The 14,730-nt window shown below is 41.6% G+C and overlaps 1 protein-coding gene across 2 annotated transcripts; it reads left to right on the top strand.

Annotated features, from left to right (window-relative positions):
• The first annotated feature begins 241 nt into the window (after positions 1-241).
• Positions 242-14,393, top strand: tbx2b (T-box transcription factor 2b). Of its 2 annotated transcripts, none has more exons than XM_043718100.2 (7): positions 242-828; positions 1,879-2,146; positions 4,553-4,699; positions 6,673-6,749; positions 7,163-7,332; positions 8,830-9,449; positions 11,809-14,393. In XM_043718100.2, the coding sequence occupies exons 1-7, from the start codon at positions 455-457 to the stop codon at positions 12,265-12,267; spliced, it is 2,115 nt and encodes a 704-aa protein (XP_043574035.1). In that variant the 5' UTR covers positions 242-454; the 3' UTR covers positions 12,268-14,393. The 2 variants fall into 2 exon arrangements, with proteins under 2 accessions (XP_043574035.1, XP_043574034.1); XM_043718099.2 differs by having other exon boundaries at positions 1,879-2,158; positions 11,809-14,392.
• The last annotated feature ends 337 nt before the right edge of the window (positions 14,394-14,730 follow it).

Raw genomic sequence — 14,730 nt, forward strand, 5'->3', positions numbered from 1 at the left:
TGGAGGAGAATCGGGGGGAGTAGAAGGGGGGAATGCCTTCTGTCATTGGTTAATATTTAATTTTGTTGACATGTTTTCAAAGAGCGATCTCAGTGATGCTTACTGTACGTTGAAGCTTCCGACACCTTTTCCCCACCCCTCCTCTCTCTCAACTCATCCATCCTGCCTTTAGTTGTGAAAACCCCGCCTTTCCAGGCACACAATTGGTTAGGGCGTGTAAAATCACCAATCAACTGGGCGGCTCATTAGCAGGACGGAGCCGAAGGGAGATCATTGCAGGAGGGATCTGCCTGTGTGTGTGTGTGTGTGTGTGAGAGAGAGAGAGAGAAACTCACACAGAAAGAGATTGCCGAACTGTACGTGTTCTTCAAGGAGATGGTGTAAGGAAGATCCGGCGTAGGCGACTCTTCCAACAGAAATCTTCTCCCCACCCCCCCTTTTTCCGGATGCACCGATGAGAGAACCAGTTTTAGCGGCGTCTAGCATGGCTTATCATCCGTTCCACGCTCACCGGGCCGCGGATTTCCCCATGAGCACATTCTTGGCCGCTCAACCTTCCTTCTTTCCCGCTCTGGCTCTGCCGCCGAGCGGGGCGGCTGCTCTCTCACTGCCCGGAGCTCTGGGCAAACCCCTGACAGACCCGAACATGGCTGAGGCCGGGATCCGCGTCTCCGCTCTAGGACACCAGTCGGCACACCTGCGACCTCTCAAGAGCCTGGAACCGGAGGATGAGGTCGAGGACGATCCCAAAGTGAACCTGGAGGCTAAAGATTTGTGGGACCAGTTTCACAAAGTCGGCACTGAAATGGTTATTACCAAGTCTGGGAGGTACGGATAACGCTGAGGATGGCCCCTAGTTCATATACCAGGCTTTCTCATTCTCATGATTACTTAACTTTCCCAACTCATTTGCATCGTTTTTTTGTAAAGTGCAAAATATAATTAATAATCCGTCATCTGTTAAATTGTTTCTAGTAAATTCACAAAATTCTTAAGAGTAACAAATTGACATGCCAAGGGCAGAATCAGAGCTGCCAAGGCGAGCGCTTTTGATGAGCAGTTCCTTATTAAAGAGCGAAATAATAGCCCCGATAGATTGTGTTTTCTGCTCAGGATTGTGAGTCATCGCTATATATTTTTAAATCTATAGAAAGAGGGTTGACTGAGCTATTTCAGTGTCCTTTCCGTCGCTTTCCAGTCACGCAGTTTAAAACTGCACCTCCACATTTACATTGAAGAGTTTATTTAGCTTTGCCATACAACTTCCGACAACTTGTTCTCTACCTTTAAAAAAACCGTACAGCAAACTACTGTGTATTTTTGGAAGGATTCCTATTTGGCCCCTTAGCTGTCCCTAACGCTCCCAGTGTCGTGTACAGAGGTTCTGAGTTCGAAGCGATAAGTCTGTTGCTAATTATAACCATCGATGGTAATCGGCCAATGTCTCTTTACTGGAAGGGGTCGAGCAGGCTCCAAAAGAAAGATCAACTAGATGCGATGACACAATTTTAACAAGTGGCCAAATATTGAGCCAACTGTCTTAATCCTCGCTTGAAGAGAATAAACTTGCGCCTTATTCGTAGGTATTAAACTAGGGGATAAACCATAATAAGAATGACTCACGTTAAGAAAACTGGGGAATGTTGTATCTTATTTACAATATTAATTCAATATTTTGAGAATGAAATAATTAATTGGAGAGTTTAGGGGGAAAAAGCTGTTCCAGGAGATGTGAAGATTTGAGTGTATGGCTGAAATGTACTTTTGATTCAGTGTCAGGTTATAACTTGACCGTTGCTTAAAAACTGAAATGTATTTCTCAGCACGACCCCATCTTCATTTAAATGTCTTGCTTCATGTGTTTCATTGCTGTCTTAGGAGAATGTTCCCACCGTTTAAAGTGCGAGTCAACGGTTTGGATAAAAAGGCGAAATATATTTTACTGATGGACATTGTGGCAGCGGACGACTGCCGTTACAAATTTCACAATTCGCGTTGGATGGTGGCCGGGAAAGCCGATCCGGAGATGCCGAAGAGGATGTATATTCACCCAGACAGTCCGGCAACCGGTGAACAATGGATGGCCAAAGCAGTCACGTTTCACAAACTCAAACTCACCAACAACATATCCGACAAGCATGGATTCGTAAGTGTTGCTGTAGGTCGATTTATTTACTTTCCATTTGACTCGTTTCTATTTAGTAAGTATTTGCGGTGAGATTACCAAATTGAACAACTGCTCCATGCGTGGGACTGTTATATTCATTATCTTGTTTACGTTTTTAAAATATGTTTTGCATCGTCGAACACTTACACCGCCTTGACCCTGTTTCTGCCTAAACTTTAAAACTGATTCCCGCATGACAGATTTGATATGGATTTTGACGGAATTCACTCAGCAACAGGCGAAATAATCTCTCGGAAAAGTGAAACAAGGTCCTCAGCGACACTAGGCCACTTTCAGTCCAGAATTGGGAACAAGGAGACCGATCTGAATTATCTCCAATAAGATCGATACAGTTCCATTAACAGAATATCATAGATTATGTTAAGGCAATATCCTTCCACAATACTACAGTAATCATTTCACTTCTGAATAAAATCGTTGAGGGTCAAAATAGAAGTAAAGCAGGTCAATACGATGCTGAATGCACAGGAAAGAAATCTGAATTCTACTGGGGTTCCAATATATGTACCGCCTCTTGTGAGAGGCGGGGGCCGTTTGAAACAATGACCGTGGGCTGTCAGATTTGTTAATCGTCCTACACTCCTTGAATCGGGGATAAGGCTAAGCATAAATATATAAAAGGCCGAGGGAGACATTAGAAATCAGAGATATATACTGTGTCGAGGTTCAAGAGTTTATAACCAGGTCTGCAAATATTACTGTTTCAGGCCATATTTTTTGCAGTGCTCTTACTCGGGGACAGGCTGAAGTGTATTAAGGATATGAATTGTGAAAAGCAGGTCAGGCTTTGTGGCGTCAGGGAGGAGAGAGAGAAAGGGAGCGAGAGCTGAGAGCTCGCTAGTTAGAAAGAGCCTGACTACTGAATGGGTGATCTCTTATCTTCAGCCAATCGGTCTCCGAACAATCATGCCAGTGATGCTTTAGAGGTGGACAGGGGCCAATGGAAAACAATTTATGACCATTTATTTGCGAGGGGGTGCATGTTTTTAATGCACTGTCTGGGAAACTTGATTGAAGGTTGTAGGAATGGCACTGGAGGTAAAAGCAGCCATTATGAACTGGAACCGTGCAGAAAGCGCCCTGAAGCACAGTGCATTCGACCGAGATCAGCAAGCGCGAACAGAAAATGCCGCTCGCTTTTACCAGTAACACACCCAAAAATTAAAACAAATTACTGAAAAAAATGGGTTTCAGTTAAACCTGGACTAATCCATCGAGACATAATAAAAAACTGAAGGACTCTATCGATTGTTTACTACCTATTTTTGTGTGATTGAATTGCAAACGCAATTGGCATTATTAATAAATAATAGGAAATACTATTCATTTTTGAAAGGTGTATCTCGGGCCTCTCTGTATTGAAGGTTCTTGTTGAAGATTAAAGGAACTATATCAGAAGGATTTTGAGAGCCCAGGGACTCACAGGCTTGTCCTGCTGATCCAGGCTGAGTGGTTTGGCTCTAGATGATTTGCACGCCTGAGCGGGGAAACACTGTAACATTTTATATTATATAAACCCAGGACAGAGTTCAGATGACGCATCAATGCCCAGATCCAGTGTCTGTGTCTTTTATGTGTCAGAGACAATGCCTCAGTTTGGCTTTCAGTGTTTGCCAGGACCTTTTTTTTAAAATTTAAGCTGAAGATTTTTTTTCTCGGTTTTCTTGAAGTTCTTTTCAGATTCCAATCTGTGAACCTTGTCATAGAAATGGTGTAATAATAAGCATGTTTTATAAATATAACTGGGGAAATGGAGGAGAGAAATTGAAGTCAAATTACAGCATGAAACTGGTGACCTCAATATTAGATGTTTGTGATACAAAACATGTCAAAATACTTAACAGCCCAGAGAAGACATTTTGCAATTGCCATTTTTGTTGTAAAATAATAATTAGAGCTGATTTTAACGTGGTTAATGTCATTAGTTCTTTTTTAAAAATGCAAATTATAATAAACAATGTTTTTTTATACACGGATTAATCTTATTCAGTATTTCTCCAGTTTAAAAAAATACTATATACATTCTAGTGCTCAGGTACACACGCCGATTCCTAGTTTTCTGGTGTTTTGTACTGATTGCAGGATATAAATGCTGTTTACTCTAGACAAGCAGGGCAGTTTAAAGTTTTGTACGTGAACTGAGATTTTAAAAAAATTAAAATCCACCAGGGTAAGGTGCAGTATCCCAATGGCACTCCTTTATGTGCGAGGAGAGTGCTGAGGAGTTAAGCGATGATGGAAATCGCCAGAAATGATCAGTTTTGTTCGTGTTTTTCACCAGATTCCAGATCCCAGAAGCAAGAGGCAATCTGCGGGCTGCCCTTCTGCGGACTTAACCTGAGTTGTTTTCTGTTGTTTTCTCAGACCATCCTGAACTCTATGCACAAATACCAGCCCAGGTTCCACGTGGTCCGCGCCAACGATATTCTCAAATTGCCCTACAGCACTTTCCGAACTTACGTGTTTCCAGAGACAGAGTTCATCGCGGTCACAGCCTATCAGAACGATAAGGTGAGCTTGGCACACTACAGTCCCATCACCCCGGGACTTAACAGGTTCCTGCAAGATTGGGAGGCAAGATTCACAAACGATGCAACATTTTAATTGTCCCATTGATTCAGAATGGTTAGAGACTTTTGTCCCTGTTACTCCTTTATGTCCTTGAAGATGTGATATGACAAACATTTTTCACCTCATTTAATGGCATCTCCTCTTGAAACCAATTAAAAAAAAGAAATGACAGCGTCTTGGGTGGGGCCAAACCCAAAAGACAGAAAGAAATGAAAGCGAAGGCTTGCAAAAGCAGGGCTGGAAGTAGCATTCAAACTTAACCTTTTTCTGAAGTAATAAAACCTCAGTTATTAAAATAATTTTTGGGACAAATAAAACGTTTTATGTCAAGGCACGGGGAATACAGGGAAATAAACAGACCGGTTTTGACATTTTGAAAATGAAATCGCTGTTTGATTAATACACACTTTACTCCCAATGTAAAGATAGCGGGCAGTTTAGTTCACCCCCTCCCCCACCACCTCCACCACACCGAGTTTGACCTGTGTGAAAACTGAAGAGCTGCTGGGACAATGAGAGCAGTTAAAGTTAAATACTATGCTTTGCATTGTAACATGAAGGTGCTGGGGGCAAAATACAAATTGAAGTAAATTGTATCGATATTGGATTAGGTCTTAGTGATTGATTGGGGAGTGCTGATCACTGACCACATTCGTAGAAACTTCTCTTCCCTATCTCACTGTTGCTGGATACCTTGGTTCGAGCGGTTCAGTTTAATTCAGACAAGGTTCTTTGGCGAACATTGATATCAATAAAAGCATGTCATTACTCAATATTCAACTGATTGAAGTTGAACGAAGCCCTGCTCTGTTGATCGTTCCTGATAATTTCCAGTGTATTGCATCCCTGATGTAGCAACATTTAAAGATAACATTATAAATGTAGCCAGCAAGATATTGCGGCCAAAGCTCCCACCTTGGAAAAGCTTTTCATGTATTTTATTGCTCAAGTAGCTGAAGAAAAACATAGAAATTAACAATGAGGCCACCTGGGCAGTTGCGCAAGTCGTTCGGTAAAATTCACGGATTTGTGACATTTCAGGCTAATTCGTCACTCCTTACGTGTTTTGCCTCTTTGAAGACGTTAGTTTTTTATTTACAAAAGTGTGGTTCATGAAGAATGGATACAAGCAAGGCAGACTGATATGTTAGGTAATACACACACACACACAGCATCATTTGTTTGAGGCATTCATAACTTGATCACTAACTATGCAGCTAAAAACCTTTTTAGGAGTGCTTCATTACCTTCTTAGTGGTACGTAAGATTAAATTGTTCAAAGCTACACAGAGGGAAAAGTCCCCATGTATCTAATATTGACTCAACTTATTAATGTTTAAACTTGTTGGGAGAGATCCTGCAAGTAAAGCAGTTTTACAATTAATAACCAGCATCTCCCATTATCTCCATCTTCAAGTAAAATGAGGAAGGTGAACTATGTATAGCTTTATATCCTAATGTTTAAATTGATTTTTTTTTGGGTGCAGTACTTTAATAAGATTTTCATGAAATTACATTCACTAGAATAACCTTACAGAGACTCAAAAACCCACACAGCAGAATTCAACTCATTTTTGGAAGGCGGGTTGCCCAAAATCTCTTTCCAGCCGATGCAATACCTTTAAATGCAGGAAACATCACAAAAATAAACTGTAAACAATTTGCACACCAGCACGCTCCCATAAACAGAGGTCATCTTCGTGATATTAACAGAGCGGTAAATATTGACCATGGAAGAGGGGTACAACTCTGTTATTCCATTGACATATTTAACTTTGCTCACTCCCATAAGTCTAATGCTATTTTGTTTGAATGCACTATTCTGAAATAGCATTCATTTGGGAAAGCGGTTATGTGCGCTCATCACGTTTTAGATTTATTAACATGAATTCTTTCCCCTTTTAATTCGACAGATAACGCAACTTAAAATTGACAACAATCCATTTGCAAAAGGATTCAGGGACACTGGGAACGGGAGAAGGGAAAAAAGGTAATAAAAACATTTTTTTATCGTTACGGATCTCAACACGGACTTAGAAATAGTTTCTTAAGGGGCCAGTTGGAGTTGGATGGTTCTCCCCGTTTCCCCTCAGCGATTTCACAAGCTGATATATTTGAAGCTGCGCCGTTACAGACTGGCGTAAAGGAAAGCGCGCCGTTTCTCCGCTGGAACAGAGTGCAGTAGGTCACCGCAGGTTGCTCATTGTACCTCCTGGCGGTCAGTTAAAGAATGACACAATCGATTGTAAAAAATGTGAGGGAGGGTTGTACTTTCAGACCTTGACGAATTTTACATCGTAGTATTATTTTGACTTGCATTCAAAGGTTGGAATTAACACATGTTGTTTTTCGTTATCTGTCTCACTGTAACACAGAGACAAATTGATGTTTTTTTCCCCCCAGAAAACAGCTCTCTCTCCCTTCTTTGCGAGTGTATGAAGATCAATGTAAAGGAGACCGAGATGGCGGCGATTCTGACGCCTCCTCCAGCGACCAACCGCTGCCTAGGGAGTCCCTGCGCTCGCCCATAGCCGCAGACCCCGTTTCACTGCAGTTCAGCCAAGTATCCAAAGGTAAGAGATAGGAAGGGTGGATTTTGGAGAGGGAGGGAGATAACAATCAGTCTCTGACCCAATCCCGAGATCAAGGGCGAAAGGTTTGTTGACCGTATGGCGTCTCCAGTTTAACCAAGGGGCTAGTGGCTTAACCTTTAAACCTGATGTCATTATTTGATTAAATAAATGCATTTGGCAGATCCAAAACCATGGACAAATATCAACTTTTTCAGAAACTAAAGACTTTGTAATCATCATTGTGAAGATAACAAAAAATAAAAATTGCAATTACAATTCTAAATTGACCAATTACATAATGTTCTGGTCTCTTGGAAAATGAACCTCCAGATAGGAATTAATATCGTTGCGATTCCTGTCTAATTCGCCAGAGTTAAATATTAGTATTTTATTGGTGTGAAAGGGAGATCTTGTTGAAATGATATAAATGTAGAGAGAAGCGAAAAGACAATGCTTGGTGCTTTAGAAATGTACCTTTCAACAACACAGCCAATATAAGTGAAGGCCAGCGATCCAACCTGAGTAATGAATCGCTTTTACGAGTGGAAATGACACAGGAATCCCTGAAGTATAAAACGTATAGAGCGTGTGTTCTATTTACATTTTAAAAAACTAACTCCCCATCCGTTAAGGGTGTGAGCATTTCGGAAGGCAAGTGGATCAAACGGCTTTGAACTTTTCTGTTCCTGGGGTTTGATTCTTATGTTTGCTGGCGTCAGTTTGTGAAACCTCCTATCTTTATTGGAACCACTTGTTCTAAAAAATTCAAACTAAAGATTGTAACTAAACAAATGGGTGCAATCGTTGGGAAAATCCATTCTAGGTTTTGCATCATACAGCTTTTAATCCAAAGGCATCTGCGTTCACCGTTATTGGAGCCAATATTTTAATGAGGTGCTGCAGCCATTAATTTTATAAATAGAATATTACTTGCGTGCCTGTTATTTGTATAAAGTTTAAATCAACTTGTATAGAGGCATTGTAGATCTAGACGTTGTAAACGAAAGCAAAGTTCATTTTAATATTTCCAAATGAGATCACATTTAAAACTGACATCTGTTCCCAGTCTCAGATTTTTCTGGTTTTAATAACGCGGGTAATTGTAGAAATCCGTTCAGAACCGAACTCTCAAGAAACTAAACGCTCTAATAAAGACATTCAACAAGTGAGAGTATAAAGCAAAATAAGTCCTGGATTTATTATAACACTTCTCTTATTTATTAAAACATCAAACTTCGTGTCCTGACCATGATTTATCAAGGGTGTAGCTCAATTAATTTGTTTCTTTGTAGATTCTGATCTGAATGTGTTGGTGTTTGTTGAGGGACATATTAAGTATAATAACACGTACTCTAATTAAATATCCGCCGACTCTCTAAACTTCTTTCTGTTGCGCGCTGGATGTAGATGGGAGCCCATTAGATTAATCTCTCCATTCTGTTGACGAAAGTTCAAAGTCGTTTCAAATCCATCTTTGATTTATCTCGGTCTATTCAGATGACAAGTCGGGTGCGGACAGTGACCCTGAGCTGGAGAGGCAGGAGGAGCAGGCTGCCGCGATTAGTGGCAGCCCCCGAGTAACAGGCTCCCGAAGCAGCACTCCACCCGCCGAGAATGCGGCAGGAGATTCGGCCCATCGACCGAAACAGGGATCTAACTCGGAGAAAAAGAAAGACTCGCTGGAAGGGCGCAGGGATAGTGACATCTGCTTTAGTCACAGAACCTCAGAGAGAGAGAAGAGCGAAGGGAGGAGGAAGGAGGAAGCTAAGAAGGACGCTGAATGTTTGAATAAAGATGCTTTCTCTCCCCTTATGATACAGACTGACGGCCCCTCTCACCTTAACGCTGGACATTTGCAAAGCTTGGCTTTCTCGGGGTTACACAGCCAGCAGTTTCTTAACCCTTTAAATGTCGGACAGCCTCTCTTTATCCACCCGGGGCAGTTTGCAGTCGCTCCCGGAGCTTTCTCAGCAATGGCCACCGGAATGGGACACTTACTGGCTTCGGTATCCGGAGCAGGCAGCCTGGACAACGCGACCATCACCTCGGCGCAGAACTCTGCCGGCGCGGCTCCTCACTTCCCTTTCCACCTCTCTCAGCACGTCCTGGCTTCTCAGGTAAGCAAGGCGCCGAAGCGGCGTCTGTCTGAATTCAATAACCGGAATGAACTTCCCCATTCCACTTAGTGTAAGCCATTTACATTGCATCTAAACGCTGAGACTTTTGTAATAATTCACGGCCCATTTGCAGATGTGGAAATCGACCTGGAACACTAAACTGTTTACATTAGAAACTCGTTTGATTATGAAGTTTTTAAAAGAAAAACCCTTCCAGTTCCTCTTCCATTATTTTCCCCCCCATCTTTTCCTGAGGCGACCCTCTTCCATTTTGAAGGTTTGGGGCAGGAGATCCCGGAGTGGGAAAGTTACAGTCTTTATTTCCAATACATTTAGATCAGAGCGGATGGGGGTGGAAATAGAGAGATACATAGGCACGGATTCAGAAAACGGAACGTGCAGGAGGAGAGTGACATACACACACAGACAGAGAGAGAGACATAAAAAAATGACCAAGCCATTAAAGAGTCAGCGCATCATAAGAGAGAGAGACAAAAATAATGGAAATTATTGAGGGAGAGGATGAGACACTGTGAAAGAAGAGACCGTTTATTCCGCACATTTCTCTTCCCATCTGTCATTCCGCCGGGGTGAACATATAATCGGGTTATTTTTTAAAGCCTTTTATTGATGCTGCACTGATTGTCAGCCCAGGAATCTTACAAACATTGCGGATTGAAAGCTCGGCCCTGACAAATACAGGGAGTTATTTTTAATGAACAATTGGGCATGAAGTCTCAGTATTTATACCAGATCAGCCTCGATGATGGCAGGTCTCAGCTTCCAAGTGCAACACCCTACAATCAGTTATTCTGAACTCCCCCCGATCAGCGTTATCCAGAACCAAGAACTCCTTGTCTAACTAGCAGCGTTTTATGCAGGTTGAGGAGGCATAGAGAAATGTAACTTTTAACGCCCCTACATTTTGATATGAAATCATTAAATCCCAGATCCATGTGCAGTGGGTCCTAATCAATTGTTTCTAATTACGCCCAACTGCTCTGAGCAGAAGTTGACGGCTGATAGATTGCTAAATCCTGCCCTGGGAGTTTTCCTGGGAGTTTGGACGATTTTCGCAAAATATTTCACCACCTTATAACGGCCAAGACAATGTTTCGTCTCTGGTTAGGTAATATCTGAAGGAAGCTCGCAGTTTTTGAAGTGGTTTTTACTTTGCAAAAGCAATTAACACATACTTTCTATAATGTGCTTGAGTGCATCATATGTACGACCAGGTAAATGTATGTATATATTCAGAAGGTATAATTGCAGATAGGGTGACAGATATGAAGACATTTTTACAATATCTTTTTAAGGGCTGCTTAACCAGCCACTCATTTGATTATCTATCCAATTTTTTTTGACAATACTGGGATTGGGCCACGGGATTCAGTATTGTAATGCTACATTGAGTTTTATTTAGTTAGCCATCAAATGTTCTGACAGATTCAATTGTATTTGTTTAAATGGATCCAAAATGGATGATTGCAAACGTAGAAAAACAAATACTGTACATGCTATGCTTTCTTTCCTTGTTTATTTAACTGCTTAACAGCTCTGTTGCGCTAAATATTCTTAGTGCGTGCAGTTAATCCTTTTCATTCCATCCAGGCGTTTAGAATTTCTATTCCAATTATAAGTTTTATTGTCAAATTAATGAACTGTTTTATTGGTGTTGATCTGTGCGATTTTTAAGTGCCAGATAATGCCAAACGTGCAGTTCTGAGAATCCAATGTAATATATTTCAGTTAAAATACTAATGGATAATGAGGAGAGAGCTCTCATTGCAAAGTGCTGCACCTGCGGGTAATAGGAGGAGGGGTAGGTGCAGCTGAGCAGCACTCACCCCGGTCCTCCTGGGTGGGAGGCCAAACCGTTTGTGTCAATGCCACTGTCTCGGAATCACTGGCCTCTGGGATCAGATCGGAGATTCAGCTCTGCATTTTCTAAAGTCTCATTTGTTTACACTGAAGCCTGTCCTTGATCCTATATTTAGGAATGTCAAAATAGGAGGCTATTCAGCCCCTCCAGACGTATCCGCCATGCGTTCAGTTAGAGGCTGATTTCCATTTTGACTCGGTCTATATCTTGGCTCAGTATTTTCAAAAGATAATTTTAAAAATCAGCAATCTGAGTTTTGTAATTTTTAGTTAATTCCAACCTTTTGGAGGAGAGTTCCACATGTTTACTCCCTTATTAATGCTTATTTCTTGTTAAAGCTTACTTTTGCAGCCCTGCATCAGATTATAGAGCAACCGTTAACGGGATTGCTTCCTTTAGTGGGTGTGAAATGTTTTCTAATGATGACTGACCAGTTGTGTGTTTCTCTGTCCCCCCGTCTTGTTTTTTTTAATCCAGGGGATTCCGATGACCACTTTCGGGGGGCTTTTCCCTTACCCTTACACGTACATGGCAGCGGCGGCTGCAGCTGCCGCCTTGCCCAACAGTTCCGGGGCTCCGTCCTCTCTCCATCGGCACCCGTTTCTGAGCGGCGGGCGACCCCGACTTCGCTTCAATCCTTACCCAATCCCGGTCTCCATCCCGGCGGGCACCAACCTCCTCACCACCGCCATGCCCTCAGCTCTGGGCGGCTCCGACAGCAAACTGTGCAGCCGGGACTCCAGCCCTGTCTCCGTCAGCCTGGCGCCGGAACTCAACCTCAAAAGCAACGGGGGCGGTTTAAGGACTGGAGCCAGCTCACTGTCCCCCAGAGTGACCGCCAAAGAGGCGATCAATGAACTGCAGAATATCCAGAGACTGGTCAGTGGCTTGGAGGGCAACCGGGAGACGTCTCCATCCAGGGACTCCCCAAAGTGAACGCTTTTGGTCCATTTTGGGACATCAGGACTATTAATAGATGCAAAAACAAACCTCACAGTGCAGACACCTTCAGCATCCGATCGAGGCGAGCGGCGGTGGTCGATTAGTGGCCAGAGACCACAGGCAGAGGTACCCAGTGCTGGTTCCACAGAGAAAGGGGCAGGAGCATTGAGAACACCGCCGTGAACTGCGTTACAAGTTGGAATAAAGGAACGACCACTTCACTACAAAAAAGAACGCATTACATAAATGTAATTCACACCAGGAAAAAAAAGATCTTTGCTATTTATGTAATTAACTAGTAATTTTGTGTAAATAAGCTATGGATGGCAGAATATGCAAATCGGTATTAATTTATTCATCAGTTGTAAATTCGCGTGTACATATATTAGAGTTTAATTCCATGCATTTTGTTTTTTTTGTTTTACACACGAACATCACAATATATTGTAAAATGAAATATATAGCGCATTGGGGAAGTGTGTGCGTGAGAGAGAATGAGTTTCTAATTGTGTTTTCTAGAGGTCTATCTCACCTGCTTTCGTGAAAATGATTTGAAAACGAAAATGTGCCATCCATTACATCAATGCTATTGCAGTGTTACCTGTTAAAAAAATAACTGCGCTCTGTACAATGCTACAGATTTACTAGAACTACATCTATAAGTCCTGTGCCAGCGGGGTATACAAGGAATGCTGCTTTGTCACCTCAGGTCGTTCACCTCACGGTGTAGATTTTTAATGAGTTTCTCACCAGGCTCTCTACAAAGCGGCTTAAATAAAAAAAAAACTAAAAAAAGTATCTCAAACTGTGGTGGTTATTCGGGTAATCTATCAACAATTAAAATAAGAATTCTCTCACAACTTTCAATAAATATTTTGAAGTGAAACTCGTGCTTGTGCTATATTGAGTTGGCAGTGTGTGTGTGAGTGCAAGTACAAGCGTGTGTCTGTCTTATGTATGGCTAGGTGTGAACTTGTGTAATTGTATGTAAGCATTTACTTAACGTGTATTTGACTTTACAAAAATAATTTGAAGTTGTACGCATATTATTGAGGAAAATGTCACATTAAAGGACAATCGTCCCAACACTAACTGTCGAGTTGGTAAAGCTATAAAACCAAAATTAACCGAATCAAAAGACTGAATATTGAGTGTTTTATGGTGGGGATGAAATGGGAAATCCTGCTTTTGGATCAGGATTCTGATGCGGTGTTCTAATTGTATACAGCCCTCTAAGCGCTCCTATATACGCACACACCATCGAACAGTGCAATCCTATCCCTCATCAGATTAATTCATTCTTATACATATTCAGAGGGCTATTTCCTCTGGAAAGATTTACCTTGCTGTGTCAATCAGGGTTTATTTCTACTGGATTTAACGTTAGAATTCCTTTGGCTGCTTGGAATCCTTTTTCTGAGAGCCAAGTATTGACTTTCACAGTAATTCTTCCACTTACTTTGCATTTGGATTTCACCCAAACATCAATAGGATGTTTTCACATTGTAGCCTGTTCAAACTTAGAATAAGTCATCTACACCATCAACAGATCACACTTCGATCTGTCCTGGCCACGTACATATGGGAACCTTACGCTGGTGTTTTATTACAATACAATTACTCCTATACTAAATACAGTGAGAGCTCCGCTTCTTGCGGCGGCTGAGGTTCCACAAGTTTGCTCTGAAATCTAAGTGTTTAAAATAATTGAAAAGCAGAATTTACGGATCTTATACTTGCAGGCAAATAAACGTTCCTCGAGTCACCTTGATTTGGGAAGCAGACACTGCAAAATACTACATGCCATCAAAGGAGTTTGGTATTTACACTGAGCAATATCATATATAGGCACAATATACTTTCAGGACTTGTAACCACATTTTAGAATAGGGTCGAGAAAGTGGGTTCAATGAAGTGATCCAATTAAGAAAATTGTGAAAGTTATCAAACATTAGAAGTGGCAAAATGATGTTGACAATATTATGGAGATATGTCTCCGTGTGTGCAGTTTTACTCAACACCGACTCAAAGACAAAATAAGGAATCCATTGTCATTGAATATTTTGTAGGAAGGGGAAATGTCTCCATTTGCAGAATGTTTGAAGTGTGGGGCTTTAAGAGTGAAAGTTTTAAAAGAAAGGCATGCTTGGCGGAAGAACGAATATTGGGAGTAAAGATGAGATTTGTTGGGGAGGGCCACAAGACAACAAACTTTGTAAATTCGTTATAATCCCATACAGATCCAGTTACGTCACACACAGGAGAGTACATACAAAGCCAGTAAAGATACTATAGCCACACACACAAAGCACACATATACGTACCGAGATATACTAGATCAGTGCACGTAGATACAGACTAAAACACATCCTCAGGTGCACACGCACAGCCAGTCACGTGTATTCGCACAGATACTCATTCAGATACACATGCTGAGATATATCCAGAATTGAACTG

Source organism: Chiloscyllium plagiosum, unplaced genomic scaffold (genome assembly GCF_037043375.1).
Source record: "Chiloscyllium plagiosum isolate Xiang-an unplaced genomic scaffold, Cpla_swu_hap1 HiC_scaffold_31, whole genome shotgun sequence".
NCBI lineage: Eukaryota > Metazoa > Chordata > Chondrichthyes > Orectolobiformes > Hemiscylliidae > Chiloscyllium > Chiloscyllium plagiosum.